General features: G+C 40.5%; 3 protein-coding genes across 3 annotated transcripts in view; 2 read left to right on the forward strand and 1 right to left on the reverse strand.

Moving 5' to 3' along the window:
• Positions 1–203: 203 nt before the first annotated feature.
• bbln (bublin coiled coil protein) lies at positions 204–4,434 on the forward strand. The gene is made up of 2 exons (XM_083902148.1): positions 204–476; positions 1,045–4,434. Exons 1-2 carry the CDS (start codon positions 398–400, stop codon positions 1,299–1,301), a joined length of 336 nt encoding a protein of 111 aa, XP_083758274.1. The 5' UTR covers positions 204–397; the 3' UTR covers positions 1,302–4,434.
• On the reverse strand, positions 3,900–11,814 carry ciz1a (cdkn1a interacting zinc finger protein 1a; the record flags this gene model as incomplete). Its single annotated transcript, XM_083902348.1, has 17 exons — positions 11,692–11,814; positions 10,949–11,215; positions 10,106–10,233; positions 9,347–9,582; positions 8,566–8,683; positions 8,336–8,423; positions 8,046–8,131; positions 7,824–7,897; positions 7,524–7,724; positions 6,839–6,969; positions 6,632–6,725; positions 6,399–6,512; positions 6,159–6,308; positions 5,957–6,035; positions 5,727–5,848; positions 4,525–5,142; positions 3,900–3,992 (listed from the first exon to the last, which is right to left on the reverse strand). The coding sequence occupies exons 2-17, from the start codon at positions 11,119–11,121 to the stop codon at positions 3,900–3,902; spliced, it is 2,505 nt and encodes an 834-aa protein (XP_083758474.1). The 5' UTR covers positions 11,122–11,215; positions 11,692–11,814.
• An 801-nt stretch (positions 11,815–12,615) lies between these two features.
• dnm1a (dynamin 1a) overlaps positions 12,616–16,419 on the forward strand; it is a gene marked incomplete at both ends in the record, with an annotated part of 49,381 nt that continues 45,577 nt past the window's right edge. Inside the window, one exon of the mRNA XM_083902350.1 lies at positions 12,616–12,776. Within this exon, the coding sequence (XP_083758476.1) occupies positions 12,616–12,776 (161 nt within the window). The remainder of the gene's footprint in view (positions 12,777–16,419) is intronic.

Genomic DNA, 16,419 nt, shown 5'->3' on the forward strand with positions numbered 1-16,419 from the left:
TTTTCAGAAACCACACATAACTGTGACATTATGATATTTGGACTGAATGAGCTGTCGTGTTATCTTTACAGAGTGAGCCATCTGTTCACAAATCACTAACATCTTTGATGGGAAAGTAAAGCTCCGCCCACAATTTCCCATGATTCATTGGTTCCGTAAACAAACGTCTGACATCTATGACAGGTCAAGTTAGCTCATTCTTAGCCGAGACGTATTTTCTGTCATCTGTGGATTCAGTGACACATTGTAAAAATGTCGTGTGAATAAGAGCGAACTTTATTGTTAACACTTTTATTTCAGTTGGCGTCGTATTTGCTCAATTTAATCTGCTGCTCGCGGAGTAGCGGTTAGCTCGCAGCGCATCTAGCCTGACAGTGAAAGGGGAAGTGAGTGAAACATGTCTGGACCAAATGGAGATCCAAACATCTCTGTGGACGATGGAATCATTAATGACGAGGATGATTTCGGCGACGGAGGTAATGGAGTCATTGTTTTCATTCATTTGCTACGAGGAGAGACTCTTCCATTTAAAACAAATAGTGTTAAAGTCATACCGCTAGTAAACCGAGATTAGGCAAATGTTGTCAGCATATGTTTGTTATTTCAAGTTTAGTTGAATATTTTATGTGTAATAGGTTTAAAATACGATGGATCATTACATTACCACAATACGAATGCTCTAATGCCACGGTTCTCAAACTGTGGCCCGTGTACCACCAGAAGGGAAATCAGAAATGCCTGTTCTATTCCAGTGTTTGTGATCAGAGATTTTGAACAGAGTGCGTAGAAAATGAAACAAATAACATAAATAAAGTAAATAAATACTAATAATTAGCGTCAGCTTCTCTCTCGCTCCATCTGAATCTAACCTAATCAAATTTCTCTAATCTAAATCTGCCTACTGCTGAAAAGTACATTGCTTGGACTATTTATATGACTGTATTTTTACATCAAAATTTTCTCAGGTGATGATTTGTTCAGATTGAGACATTCTCATTTTCACTGTCAGAAAAGACTTACCTCGCTGCTGCTTATTATCAACAGAGTATGTCGCTATCAACTCCATGCTAGACCAGATCAACTCCTATCTCGATGACCTGGAGGAGCGCAATGATTCACTCAATGGCAAACTGCACGAACTGATGGAGTCTAACCGACAAGCTCGGCTGGAGTTCAGGGCCCAGCTGTTGGGCTCCCAAAACGAGGGGGACCAACAACCTGCAGATGGACACTCGTCGTCCAGCAAGGAGGACGTGACCAAAGAAGAAGGAACCTCGGAAATGGGTGAAAAGAACGAGTAGATAAAGTGGACTGAGTTCAGAAAAATGCAAGAGTTAACGTTGTTTCTGATGCCTGTCAGATTCTTCTGTGAATTCACGCCCTCATCAGCAAATGTGTGCTCCACTGTGATACAGTATTTCTCCCGAATTGAACTGTAATGTGCTGGTTACTTTGGTCACTGAGCAGAGCAGAGCAGAGCTTTTTGACCACTAGCAGTACATCACTGTTACTTTGCACTTTATTGCAAGTCAGATGTGTTTACTGTGTAAAACGCTGCAGTCCTCTGCAGAACTGGGTTTAGTTTTGTGCAAGGAATCATTGAGACTAACCCGAAAAATATAAATGGTAAAAAAAAAAGAAGAAGAAGAAGTTAATGTGGCACAATTAAGTTAAATGTTCAAAATACAGGACGATGCTCAGATCTCAGAAAACAAGCGTAAAATGATTTTTAATTATCTAGAGAAGTCTCATTGCACACCACCATGCTTAGATTGTCTTTGGAGATCTGCACCATATTATGTGTGTTATACAGATCATCAGTGGTCACAATCATTCTGGTTCTATAGGGAAATATAGCTATATGGTGTTTGTTTGTTGTTAAAAATGTATGCAACATTCCAGATTGTCTGTTGGTGTTTGATGTTTAGCATGACTGCAGATCTACACTTTGTTGTCCTAATCATTTTCACATTTCTGTTTTGGAATAAGCAATGCACTCTGAACAAAAGATTTGAAGAGGAAAAATTAAGTTGGAGAATTGTTGGAATTGTCAGACATTTTTTAATATAAATTAAAATATCCCCCAACAAGAAAGCAAACATCCAAAAATACATTAAACTTCCAGCGATTAGAAAACGTCACCTGTTTGTTCATCTCAGTTTGTCAGTAGCTGAATAAAAATACAATAAGAAACACACAGCTGTCCTCTCTCCTGCTCGTCTTCTTCCTTCGGGACCTTACACATTACTGATCACGTGACAGCCACTGCCATGACGACAGGAGTTGCTGCGCGTATCAACAGTTGCCCTTCAGTGGTAAAAAAAAAAATACCCTCACTGGTCACGAAGAAGGAAATAATACACCTTTATATACATGTATAAGTCTTGTGTTGACAAGTGACTGCTGAAACACAGGAACCAAATTTAAATGTGTGTGAAAGCCTTCTGTATTACTGCAGAGTTTAGATCCTTAGCTAAATTAAATAACTACAGATACTTCATAGGTTTTTTCTTGCAGTTAATACTGAGACTGAGAGTTACTCAAGTGTGATTTCAACTGTCCAGTGCATTGCAATTCAAGCATCTTCAATGAAAGGAGGAAAAAGAAAACTCACATCAGTGGCAAAAGAGCACTAACAACCACTTATTATATTTTTGTGTTGTTAATGCTCAGTAATGGATTTTTCATCCATGGAACTAGGAAACAAACTATTGTTCTAATGCAGGCACACTCGACAAACATCCATGGGAATGGGACAGCAAAGCTTTTAGCTTTATGAATTCTGAGTGTAAAGGGTGACAAGTGTTTTTTTTTTTTCTTCAGAGGATGCAGTCCACAACAACACACTCAAAAAAAACAAACAAACTGCAGCCTGTTAAGTTTTTAGCAGCATAAATTTTCAAAGCCATGTTTGAAACTTCAAAATCAGCAAGACACAGACATGTTTCTGTGAGCACGAGTAGTCGGTGACAGTTGTTGCACGTTTGTCAGCAGAAACCTTTCATTTCCCCTGACACGACGACAAGCTGCTTCAACTAAAAACAAAATAAAATAATTTCTGATGGTGGACCAACAAACGCTGTTTCAGTGAAAATCCCTGTGCTGCTGACAACAACCTGAACATAAAATGTCATGAAAAAATACAAGGATCTGAACGACGCATCACCGTCACTTTGACAATTCAGCATTTGCAAAGTACCACTTTAACACTTTTTAAATCAGAAGCTGTGACCTGCTCGTACGCCGTATTTGCTAACGTTCTAAATTTGAGATCACTAAAAGCAAGTGCTACATGGTTAGCAGTGCGGAGAAAGACTCCACCCAACCATTATCAGTCTTCTACACTTGAAGGCTTTTGCTACAAGTTAACTCTCGTTTGTCAAATATTTGTATTGTAAAATCAGGCCTCGTCAAATTCCCGATCCTTGAGGACAGCAGGGTGTGAAATTCACAATTTTGGTGATTTAATCAAGGCAGAAACAGCTGGATACAAAATCAAGCCCTCTCTTTCATTTCTTAAACACAGCCACAATTAAAAAAAAAAAAAAAACCTTCAGTCTTATAGTGTCAAAAAGGTGCTTGTAAACCAAAAATGTATTCACTGATTCAACATGTTCATAAATCTATCGTTATTACCCACCATCCTCCCATGTATTAAGAGTAACTGATTGAGAATACTGCTGCTATTTATGGAGTTACACGTTCAAGCAAGATCATGAATCTATAGCTTTGCTTTTCTTTTTTTTTTTTTTTACATCCGAGGCTCATGGAAAGGTCATTAAACTTGATTATTTGGTCAATAACAGTAAAGCTACTGATGTAAAGTATATGACAACACCAGCGTTATTATATGTTGTATTGAGCTTTGTGGAAATTTCAAATAAATCCATTTTTAAAGTTTACTGGACCTTGTACACGCCAAAGCAAAAGTCATTCATCTCAGAGAAGTTACCCTCTGGGATGCTGCAGATGTGATATTTAACAGGATCAAGCTAAAGGATAATCAAAATGATTAAATTTGTCCCCTGAGGAACAGAACTGTCAAAATAAATATCCAATTAACAGCTGCAGGTGTGAACACTTAGCTCTTAGGGTCTAAATGCTGTCATTTAATTTGCCTGTGATCCCACTTTCAGAACACTACTGTCAAATTGTGAGACAAAATGAAAGTGTCAAGACACTAAGTGTCCCACCCTGGGACACCAATTCACAGGAAAGGTCATGTTCCACAACAGTCCCCCATCGTCAATGTTCCTATTTAATTGTGTGTTTCATTTTCCAGTGTAGAGAGAGAGGCTGTGCTGTGTATTTTGTGGTCGTTGTTTGATGAAAGCACCTGTTCACGTGTACCACATCTATCCTGCACTAAGGTTGTACCACGTTTCCCTGTCTTTTCTACACTCAGTGTCTGTTTGAGGCCCTCCCTGACCTGCGTTTGGGTGCAGCTTTTGCCTTCCCTGTGCCGTTCTTTTTCCTTGGGACAGTGGGAGCTTCCACCTCCTCCTCCACTGCCTCCTCCTCCACTGCCTCCTCCTCCTCCACTGCCTCCCCCTCCACCACTGCCTCCCCCTCCACCGCTGCCTCCTCCTCCACCACTGCCTCCCCCTCCACCGCTGCGTCCCCCTCCACCGATGCGTCCTCCTCCACCGCTACGTCCCCCTCCACCGATGCGTCCCCCTCCACCGATGCGTCCCCCTCCACCGATGCGTCCCCCTCCACCGATGCGTCCCCCTCCACTGCTGCGTCCTCCTCCTCCACCTTTTCATTAGCATCTTCTACTATTGTTGTCAGCTCAGAGTCCAACTCCTCTCTGCTGCCAGTATGCAGCTCAGCAGGACTCTCCTGGGAAGCAGTGGACGTACTCTCTTCGTCTTTGCTGTGGAGGCTGAGGTCTGTGCAGGTGGCTGAGATGGTGGGAGACTCGTGTGCAGTCGGGTCAGGTTCTGTTTCTTGCTCATGTTGAGTTAATGCAATGTTGGACAGCATCGAGTTCTGGTCCGTCACTGAAACAGAGTCACAGGAATTGTCCTCTGAGCCGTCGATGGTGTGTTCCGTTACAGGCCTGCAGCTGTCTGTAGCCGAGAGAGATTCTCGAGAAGATTTTACAACCTCGCCCTTTTGACTGAGCAATGATCTGTAGCTCTGCAAAAAACAGAGAAAATATGGTATAAGCTAATTGGAAATTCCTCAAACATTATACTGTTTCATGCACATTACTGCTCATTTTGAGGCTTGGGATCAAAGCAAAACACATACATCAGGGTAACACTTTATAATAAGTACACACTATTAGCATTAGTTAAGCATGAATAAATATTGATTTCATCATGTATAACACATAAATACTCATTAGCATGTAGTTTATAAACACAGGTCTAAATGTTTTACTCATGTACTTAAGTGTTGGCATGTACTGAGCGACTGCTGGACACACAGAGAGGTGAAAGAGCAGTCCCTTCAATCGTTTGTTAGAGGTGGATGCTGATTGGCTGCTAGAGTTCAGCAGCTACTTGAACATTGTCCTGTCCACTGTTTATAAACTACATACTAATGAATATTCATGCATTATAAATGATGGAGTCAATATTTATTCAAGCTTACCTAATGCTAATAGTGTGCACTTATTAAAAAGTGTTAACATAAATCGGTCATATTATTACTCTCTTTTTGTGGCAGTAATCTCATCATCATTATCGTCATCATCATCATCATCATCAAAAACCAACCTTGAGGTTCTCGAAGTGCGTCAGAGATTTGCAGTGAGTGTGAAGGGCAGAGGATTCAAAGTGGTAAAACTTTTTGCAAAGTCTGCAAATAAAACCTGCGACCGGAACAAAGAAACTGGACCCTAGTGTAAAAGAAATCACACACACACTCGGTTGTCATTGTTTCACAATATTGACAAAATCAGTGCATAAAACTTCATGGAATATGGAGTTAACCTTCACTCACTCACCGTAGACTGTGTCAGGATCATGCTGTTCATCACTGCCCATGTTCTTCAAAGTCACTTCTTTAAAGGACGACCAGCCATCCTGTGTCAGGTGTGTGTTAACAATGTTATTTAAGAACTTACCTCAAAAGGTAAAATTGTGCTGTACATTTAACTGCAAACGGTGTCAATCATCTCAAAGAATAACACATCTTATGCAAATTACCTGCTTCTCTGAGACATCTTCATCTTCATCAATTGCCTGTCTTTCCTCTCCCTCGTCTCCTTCACTGCCCTCCTCCTCTTCCATTGAAAAGCCGTCTGTGTCCATGGCAGTAAGTTTGGCCAAGGCTGCACAGCCGTCCTCTTCCTGGAGCTTGTAAACAGGAACAAACACATTGTTGAGATGCATAAGTACATAGAATTAAGTTTAATTTAATTTTTCATAATTTGGGATGATGAGAACCTTGTCCATTTTCTGTTTGTGCTCCTGGGACTGCAAGTGCTCCACAAAGATCTGGGAGGTCCTGAAGTGTTTCTTGCAGACCATGCAGGAGGAGATGGCTGTTCTACTGGCGAGCTGAGAAAAGAAACAGAAACATCAGTTTGGTTATTCTCACAGAGAGCAAACAGAATAGTTGTACCAGTTGTTCTTAAACTCAGAAGTTTATGAGAAAGATTAAGTGAGCAGCTGATTACTTTGTGCTCCTCGGTGCGACGGTGTTCCTTCATGCTACTACTGAAGTGGGTGTGACAGGTGGCACACCAACGCTTCAAGTCTGCCTTTTTCTCTCTGCAAAGAACAGGCAATAATTACTTTTTTAAAGTAAATGTTTTATTGGTTTATAGTTGCATTCAAACAACTAGGCTGCTGAAAACCACATATTTGTGCATGTAAACACTGACCCATCTTTCATTGCTCCCTGTAGAGTCTCCTGCACTCGTGGCAGTAGTGTGACCAGGCAGGCGTTGCTCATGTGTTGGATCTCCATCATCCTCTGCTGGTGAGAAATGCTGTTCATGTGACTCCTGAAATTCTACAAAAAAAAAAAAAAGGTGTCATTTTCAGTCTTTTAAACATGAGCGACAACATTCTACTAGAAATCACTTAGTCACTTAGGGTCACTTAGAAATCTCCTTATTTGTTCAATGAATATAACATTTAATTAATCAGAAATACACTCTATACATTGTTAAAGTGGTAAACGTCTATTCTAGCTGCAAAAGTCTGGTTTTTAATGGAATATGTACATGGGTGTATAGAGGCCCATTTCCAGTGTTCTAATGGTACATTGTGTTTGCTAATCACGTTAGAAGGCTATTGGATGATTAGAAAACCCTTGAAAACCCTTGTGCAATTATGTTAGCACAGCTGAAAACAGTTTTGCTGGTTCTTTGACAAAAGCAAAGTTTGAAGGGCAAAATTATTATTTTGAATAAAGATCATTATTTCTAATCTTGTCAATGTCTTGACTATATTATCTATTAATATTGCAACTCTTTTGATGAATAAAAGTGTTTCAACTGAAAAAAAAAAAAAAATTGTATCTGTGACCCCAAGCTTTTGAACGGTAGTGTATGCTCAACCCACTTGCTGGTTGTGGCAGGTAATACTGCAGAGGTAGCAGTAAAACTTGTTGGTGCCGTCAGCTACGCCCTCCTCCCCTTCTTCGTGGTTGCCCGGTGAACCCAAGGAGTCGTCTTTTTCCTGTGGCTGCTCCTCTTCGAGTAAATCAACCTGCTGGTCATCTTCAGCAAGTCTGCCAGAGGGTGACGGGGCAAACAAACAGCTCTGCACCAAAAGACAAAAACAGATGTAGAGGTGTGGAAAAATATGGCAAACATCACTGAGAAGTGTCAATGTCATGGGGTTCCAAAGGTTTGTTCTCACCTCATCAGCTTTGCTTTCCTCCAGCATCTCAACATCTGATTCCACTGAGGAACCTCCTTCCAAAAGGACGCAATCTGTCCAAGTCCGAGAGAAACGTGGTGTTTAGTGTTCATCTCAACTGACCTTTACCTCAATACACGTAGATGACATTTATGTTTTATATATGAGTATAGTATCTAAAATACATCTACTCAAACGTCCTTGGGTTCAAGTGTGTTATACCATCAGATTGACTCTCTTTTGTGTTGCGGTTACACTCTTCAGAAGGAACCTCAGCCTCAGCATCTAGTATAGTTATTGTCTCTGACCTGAGGGAAGGAAATAACAAGAGTCACATCCTCCTAATAGAACATTCACAAGGGTGTCCATTAGTGCTGCAAAATGCCACAATTCAATGCAAACCTCTATATATTTAAGTTTTAATTCACTTCATAAGTGAATTAAAATAATAATAATCTGATACGATTCAATACAACCTTTTTAATAAAAGCAATAAATTCTATTTTCTTCACCCCTCTGTTCTCCGCTTTTTTACTGCAGGTTCTTCAAGTTCCTCCTCCAAGACCTGTGTGGGCCCATCTTTTTCTTCCAATACAACAACTGTTAGGGGAAAATGTGAAACCAATGCTTGAAAGAAAGAATGAATAAAAACAGCTAAAAACAAATGTTCACAGTCCAAGTTCAAAGTGAATGCATTATAATCAACCCATTGCTGTATGCACTGACTGCATTGCAGATTTACCTGTTTCCGATGTATTGTTGAGTTCACTGGTACTGTTCGCTGCAGGCTGGTCCTCTGTGCTCCCTCCTGCCAACTGCTCGCTGTCCTGTTTCTTGTCTTGCTGATGAACTATGGGCTCCTACACACAGGGACAGGAAAGGAGGCTTAGCAAGTTTATTACAAAAATGTCATCAAAAACATCAATGCTACCTGCAACTGACATGATTACGTCTTCAAGTTTGAGAAAATTATGCAATAGAGACCTTTTATTTGAAGATGATGCAGCTGCTTTTTACTGTCCAACTGAACAGGGAAGTTATCTTTGTTAAGTTGACTGTCTCTGACACAACTGACAAATAAACCCCATAAGATGATCATATGAAGAAATAAGCAAACACATTTTACCGTTTATTTAATCTGGAACCAAAAGGGATTTCTTCTTTGGCATTTTTGCAATTGAAACTGAAAATAGTGTTAGCTCTAAAATGAAGTATTCTGTGTGGCTTAAGCATGATTAAGCTTGTTCCTGTATTCTGCTTAACTCCAATACTTGTCCTATAGATACTGAAAATAGAGTAAAAAGTTGTCCTTTTACTTTTGGCTGGCAAACTTCATTTTAATGCTAGTATTTGCTTAAGGTGTAAAGTTAAGTAAAGATCTGATACTTTGAACCTTGATTAGTAGTGAATGAATAAACTACATTCAAACTATCATTAACAGATTCACACAGCCCTCATGGAAATAGTTAGCTACGATAAAATACCACTGTTTATAATTATAACAACGTTGATGTTATATTTACTATGGTGATGGTGGAAGAAGAGGAGGATGATGAGGGAAAGGAAGGAGCTGTGGTGGTGGTGGTGGTGTTGTTGTTGTTGTAGTAGCGAGCGTGTGGGTGAAAGGGTCGAGCAGCAGGGAAACCCATGATGGGAGACTTGATGGCCATGCCCATGGGAACTGGTCCGAGCAGAGATGACCTGGCACCGAAGAACTGACGGAACTGCTGTCCTCCCATCCCAAAGCCCCGCATGTTACCTGGACAGAAGGGACGCAGGAAAGGTGGTTAAGTTTTTGTTGTGCTTTAAAAAGTTGCATTGTGTAACTTCTGATGATTTTTGTGTTGGTTGATGTTATTATTCTGCCTCCATTTAGCCTTTGCGAATGATGAAACATTATTAGTATGCCACATTCATTATCTGAAAGTGGACTCTATCAAGCTATACTATCAGACATGACTGAGGAATGACAGGTTTATCCCGTTAAACAGCTGATTGACTGGTTTTAGAATTCACTTCTCAAATTTTTCATGGGCAATATTTTGTGTTTCCCATCATACTCCAAACCTGCAACCTGTTTGCAGCTATCTCTTATAAATCATAACTTCTATTGTTAAGGGGATTGTCACCAGGTGACAGGCTTAATCACCACTATATGAAATAATTTGACTTTGGTTTGAATGCAACTGTAAACATTTGTTTATATTTAAAACGATGCAATATGGATGAAGGCGTTGCTCCTTTCCAGATACTGCTATTTTAAATGGTAATCTCTTCATTACCCTGCATCTGCTGCATTAGAATGGCCCCCTGCAGCATGGGATTAGGGGCAATGATAGTAGTCTGGGTCGCCTGGCACAGGTTGACCATCCTGGGGGAAGGGGCAGTCTGCGGAGGTACAGGCATGGGTCTGGGTAGCAAATACACAAAAGAAACATATGAACATAATTTCAGCTGAGAAATGCTTACAGAAATATGTGGCAAATGAAGAATTTCAGTAAAAACAGCCACAACCTGAGGAAAACAGTCTGTTGTCTGATTCATGTGGAAATTCATTTTTCTCTAGACTCTATATAAACATTAAATAATAAAAACAAAGACAAACACACACATGTGACTAACATTTATTTGGACAGCCTAAACAAAGTGTTAGCTCAGTTAATGTTTAACCCTAACCTAACCACTGTTCAATATTAGGCCCTTAAAACCTGCCTTATTAGCACCAAAATTTGGTCTCAATGAGACTAGTGGTCCTGGCAAGGTCAGTTTTTCTGCGAAAAAGTCCTAAGAGAGACACCCCCACCCCCTTTAAGTTATATTTTAACACAAGCAAGTGGCTCTGACTTGATTTATCAGCCACCTTCTTATCAACTTTGGCTCAGAGTCAATTTAAGTGTTTGATTGTTTTATAGAACACCAATGCTCAGTCACAGAGCAAGAGCTTCAAAAACAGTATAGAGTACAATGTATAATCCCACAGAAACAAGTGCCAATGCAAATGTCCTGGTTTCCTCTGACTAAACTGTACTGTCTTATATATGTTATGACAGGACCTCGAGCTGTCCAGAAAAATGCAGTCCCCATGAGGCCCTGCCTAATCCCCGGTCTCGATTTAACGTGCTTACCGCGGCGTCTGGTGGTGATGATGGGCAACATGATGTCCGGGAGGCGGCTGCGGCGGAGGGGGAGGCGGAGGCTGCTGCTGGAAAAGTTGCTGTAGCTGCCGCAGATGCTGGTGAAACTGCTGCTGCTGCTGTTGCTGTTGCTGCTGCTGCTGATGGATGTGCGGGTTAAACATTCCGAGCTTTAATTTCCGCCGCTTCACAGTGAGTTGACAGACACAGCCACGGCTGAGGAGCCAATGATCGTACTCCTCTTACAGAAAGAAGCCCCTGGATCAGATGAATCAAAACAGACTGGTGTTAACGTGGAGCCCATTGTCCGAACAACTCTTTGTTTGACAGATACATTCAACAACACTGCCCCCTCTTCTCCTCTCCAGACAACAGGTCTCTCACGTTTCGTTATGACAAGTAGCTAATGTTAGCAAGTAGGCTAACAACAATTTGCGTTTGTTTACGTCCATTATTTTCTTCACTCAGTTGAACAACTCAATAAAGTGTGGACTATGTGTAAGAGTAGAGTGACACATTATTCATAAAGCAACACAAATATACAAAATATATTGTGTGCGTATAAATGAATAAACCGTCACTTGTCATGAAACGCAAAAAGCGAACGCTCAGTAACCCAAGCTGTTAGCTTAGCATTGCTAGTAGCTACAAATAAAGCAGCTGCGACCTTCCCGTCCACTTTCTACCTGTTCTGTGCAGGGTTTCTTTGTCGCTGTAGTGTGGTGTGGACTTACTTGAATAAAGGAGAGCAACAATGACTGTAATCCACGGTCAAATGGCTGCTCTCAGGAAAACATGCAGCCGATATAATAATCTGCATCTCCAGTCAAGTCAACGAACGCACCGTTACCTGTCGCCCCTGGTGGTTGTCTGAACAAAGTGCTTCATCTCGCTGTGACGTTTGATGCTTTCAATAATGTGCATTCTATTATTCTATTCATTCAGGCATTTTACACTCGTATAACCTTATAGATATGAATGAAGAACAACATGGTAGCTTGTTTACGTCACATGGAAAATAAAAATGCATGGCCAAGTCATAATTTTTGAGATAATAGAGAAAATTGATTGCATTCGATTGCATTCAGTACATTTGATGATTTTTGTATATAACAGTTTTAAGTATATATATATATGGTGGATGTGGATGTTTGGGTTCAATACTAAAATTTCTACTCCTAAAGATAATAAACATGCATTTCCACATATGTGAAAGTACAATATCGAAAGATATTAAAAATACGACTTTAAAAAGTTAAAATACAATGTACTAGAATATTATTCAAGCTAGGTATATTTTATATGATATAGTATAGTTTATTTATTTTGTTGTTATGTGTTATATGTTTTCTAAGATCTTGGACATTGCTCAGCACAATTTGCCAGTGAACGCAGCCCATTGTCGCCACCGCGTGGTGAAAGAGGGGAACTGAAGGGCTCTCCCCTGAGATCCTCCTCCTCCCCCCTGCGGTGCTTGGTGGAGAGGAGCGTTCACGTCCAGGCGGAGGTGATCTGACACAGTGAGAAGGAGGAGGCGCAGTCAATGAGGGAGACCAGAGGAAAGTGAGCTCTGAACGCGAGGAGGGACGAGGAGAGAAATCAGAAATAAATCCCTCCCTGGCCCTGAAGAGGAAAGACAGCTTCACTGCACCGCCAGGATGGGGAACCGGGGGATGGAGGATTTGATTCCTCTGGTGAACCGCATGCAGGATGCCTTCTCCGCCATCGGCCAGAACGCAAACCTGGACCTGCCGCAGATCGCAGTGGTCGGCGGCCAGAGTGCGGGGAAGAGCTCGGTTCTGGAGAACTTCGTCGGGAAGTAAGTCGCTTTCTCCTCCAAGCTTCGCTGCGTGTCCGTGCGCTCCTGGTGCGTCATGGAAGCCTCGGCCGCACATCTCAGCTGTCCCCATCCCCCTTCTCTCTCTCTTCCTTCACTCAGGTTTAAATCCAACACACAGGCTTCACAGACTGTCAGTCAATGTTTGTGTCCAAATATCTCGCACTTTCATGTCCCTTCTTTCACACAGAGAAGTGGTGTGTTAGGCCTTTTTGGTGAAGTTCATCTGTTCACTACTAAAGTACATGGTGCATTCATGCATGGGACCAGAGGAAATAAACCACCTCTGCAGAAAGAAATACAGTAACATCTTTGTACATGTCTTGATTTTCATGTTTGTAATGATCGATGAGGGGGAAACAGACTTCCTGTCCAGCAGACACAGGCAGTTTACTGGATGTGATGTTGTTGATGTGTCAGGGCTGCAGTTTTTTTTGTCTACAGTCAATTCAATCATGACAGACAGAGAGGGGAGGAATGGATGGCTCCTAATGAGCTGATGCGGAAGAAGATGATGTAAAAGAACGAATATATCTAATAAATCTGATCCGTTATGCTGCAGTATGACCTTGCAGAGAGAAAAAGTGAGATAGAGAGAATGCAGGAGAAAGAGAGAGAGAGAGAGTCCACCTGAGCTTTGAGCCCTTCAGGCTCAGCTCATCCATCTGTCTGCCAGTGCTTATGCTGTAAGCGAAGCTTATACCTCATACAGGCAACAACATGGGTGTCAGTGGCTCAACTGTCTGTCAGCTCAGTTTTCTTTGATTTCACAAATGTTGTCTGTGAGCGTGTTTTCATGTGTGATGAAGCAGTATTTGAATACAGTGCTCCCTCCTCACAATGGAGTTCTATGACAAAATATCAACAGACACAGATAGATAGATAGATAGATAGATAGATAGATAGATAGATAGATAGATAGATAGATAGATAGATAGATAGAAACTTTGTTTTTGTGTTACAGCGCCAACTCTTAAAATATAAATAAGAAAGATGAGATACAGCTATACATACACACAGAAGAATAAAGTACAGGAATTAAATATTAAAGAGGATAAGGAATAACAAAGTTATGACAATGCAAGCGGATAAATGATCGATACGTTCATACACAGTGCATTCATTATGTGCAGTCTCTTTTCTTCCTCTTCTGTTGCTTAGCAGCAGAAGAGACACAATAGTTGAGCACTTCTTGGCCACTTCTTGGCTAATCCCCATCTTAACAGGTAGTAGATGCAGCACAGGGCCTTCTGTTTACATGTCAGGCTGTTAATCTAATCTACACACAGATGTAGCCTCTTGTCGTACATATATCGCATCAGCAACTACTTTTCTCCTTCTATGTACCACAGACCTGTAATGAGGGTCTTGTAGGTATGGCCTGTATACTTCTGCACTTTACTCTCTTCTAATAACCTCCTTTTAACTTTGATATTCTGCTGTGAGTTTAATATAATGAAATTGTCTTGTTTCTGTAACTATTAGTGCTGTCTATGCTGCTATCTTGACCAGGACTCCCTGGAAGAAGAAGAAATCTTATATCTCAATGGGACTTTCCTGGCTAAATAAAGTATAAAATAATAATAATAATAATAATGATAATAATAATAATAATAATAATAAAAAAAATAAAAAGCTTTCAAAAATGTGGAAGGAAAATTATTATTTTAAAAGTCAGTGCAAATAGCAGGTCACATTTTATGGCTCTGTATGAACAGAAAGAGCTTTATTCAACTTTTTCTTCACACGCAGCAGCAGCAGCAGCAGCAGCAGCAGCAGCAGCAGCAGCAGCAGCACAGCAGCAGCATTACACCCTTAGATCTGTCAATAATGTTTCATGTATTAAAAAGTTCCCCTTTTTTGAATCTATGGCAGCACTTAAATGACCTGAAATCTATTTATTTTTATTTTATAGTTATGGGCATGAACATTTCTCTTAGGAAGGTTTCCTTGTCAAAATGTTTAAAGACATTTTTTTTTTTACTATTACAACACAATTTTTACACTTATCCATGTATCATGCTGGCTCAGCTGTCGTCATAGCAACAGCTTGTGCCTAATTACATTGCTTCACCCAGAGGAGCAGTAGTTAAAACGGAGGAGAAACCTGGAACATCACATCACAATGTAGCAGATGATCCATATCTTGCATGCACGTGTGAGGAGTGGACTGCAGTCTCTGTTGCAGACCCTGTCCTGGGTTAATGTTAGCACACTACAGTCCCACTGCAGTGACCCAGGTCCTCCTCCTCCTCCTCCACTCCCCCCACCCTTATCTTTCCACATTGATTCTTTGTTTTCAGCACAATACGCTGTGTGTTCACACATCACAACGCTTCTTTTCTCCATCTCTATCTTCCCCTCCACATTGCAGCCTCTCAGAAAGTTGTTTAATGTCACTTGGCTGTCTGTTATTAAGCTGTTATTTATTTATTTATTTTTTGATAGAACCCAATAGCATTGTGACTGATTTTGGACAGAATGTAGCACTGATTTCTTCTTTCTTACAGCTCTCGTCCTGTATAAGTCTTATATGAATAAAAGTGATTTCACAAGCCCTTAGTGGATAATATACTTTTTATGATATTCAGGGCAGTTAATTGCAAAATAAATCTAACAAAAAGACAGTATAGGGATGGGACGATATATCTATCAATACCAATATTAGTCTGATTCAGTCATTTTAGGCCATTTATAAACGATGAAGCTGTTAGCAACACATTTGTGTCGAGTCATTTCAAAGACACATTTCTCCAGTTGTGTAACAGATATCGTTTTCCCTCAAAAAGAAGAAATAAAAACCCCAAACATGACTCAGCTAAAAAAGCTTTTGCTGTTTTTTGGACTGTATCATGTTATACGTTTTTATCTGTACATTTTTTAACAGCATATTTCAAACACAACACATGAAAAACACACAACTGGAGCGACAGGAACAATGCAAACCTTGTGAAAATGGTTTCTAATGTGCTTCCTCCTAATATGTGACACCGTTCCTCTCAGGTGGATTGGACTTAGATTGTGATGAAGGCGCACTGTTCGGCAGGTGTGATTCTGGACGACAGCCAGCCAAGAAGTTAGAATTGATGTTGGGATGTTCTACGCTAACAGCATTTGAGGAGACTAATCAAATTAGTTGTGTCCTTTGCTGATATTACATCCTGCTTTTATGACGTGTCCTTAGTGCAGAGGAGCCACTCTTCTCTGTCAAATGTAGTCATATAAGTGATTCACGTTGTGTCAGGAAATAGTACCTGCAGCAACAGAGACAAGTGATTCATTTGCTTTCATTGATACCTGTCAGCTGTAGATTTAATTATAGATTATTTTTATTATTGCACTTCTAACAAATTTGAAAATGGGCCTTAGAGGAATTTAAGTTACTTTGTTTTACCCGAGTAACCGAAAAACAACAACACAAGGATAATATTGATGAAAAGCAAACAAAAACAAACTGATTTTATGTTAAATGTATTACCCTTCAGTGTATTTGTATGTGCTGCTCAGCGCATTAGGGCATCACAGCTAGTGTAGATAACAGAGAAACACTGCTGACGGCCTCCTCTCAGCTACATGGGTTTTAGTTTCAGCACCAAGGACAGCTCTTTGAAAAATACAACCAAAT

The sequence above is a fragment of the Microchirus variegatus genome (genome assembly GCF_963457635.1).
Source record: "Microchirus variegatus genome assembly, chromosome: 16".
Taxonomy (NCBI): Eukaryota; Metazoa; Chordata; class Actinopteri; order Pleuronectiformes; family Soleidae; genus Microchirus; species Microchirus variegatus.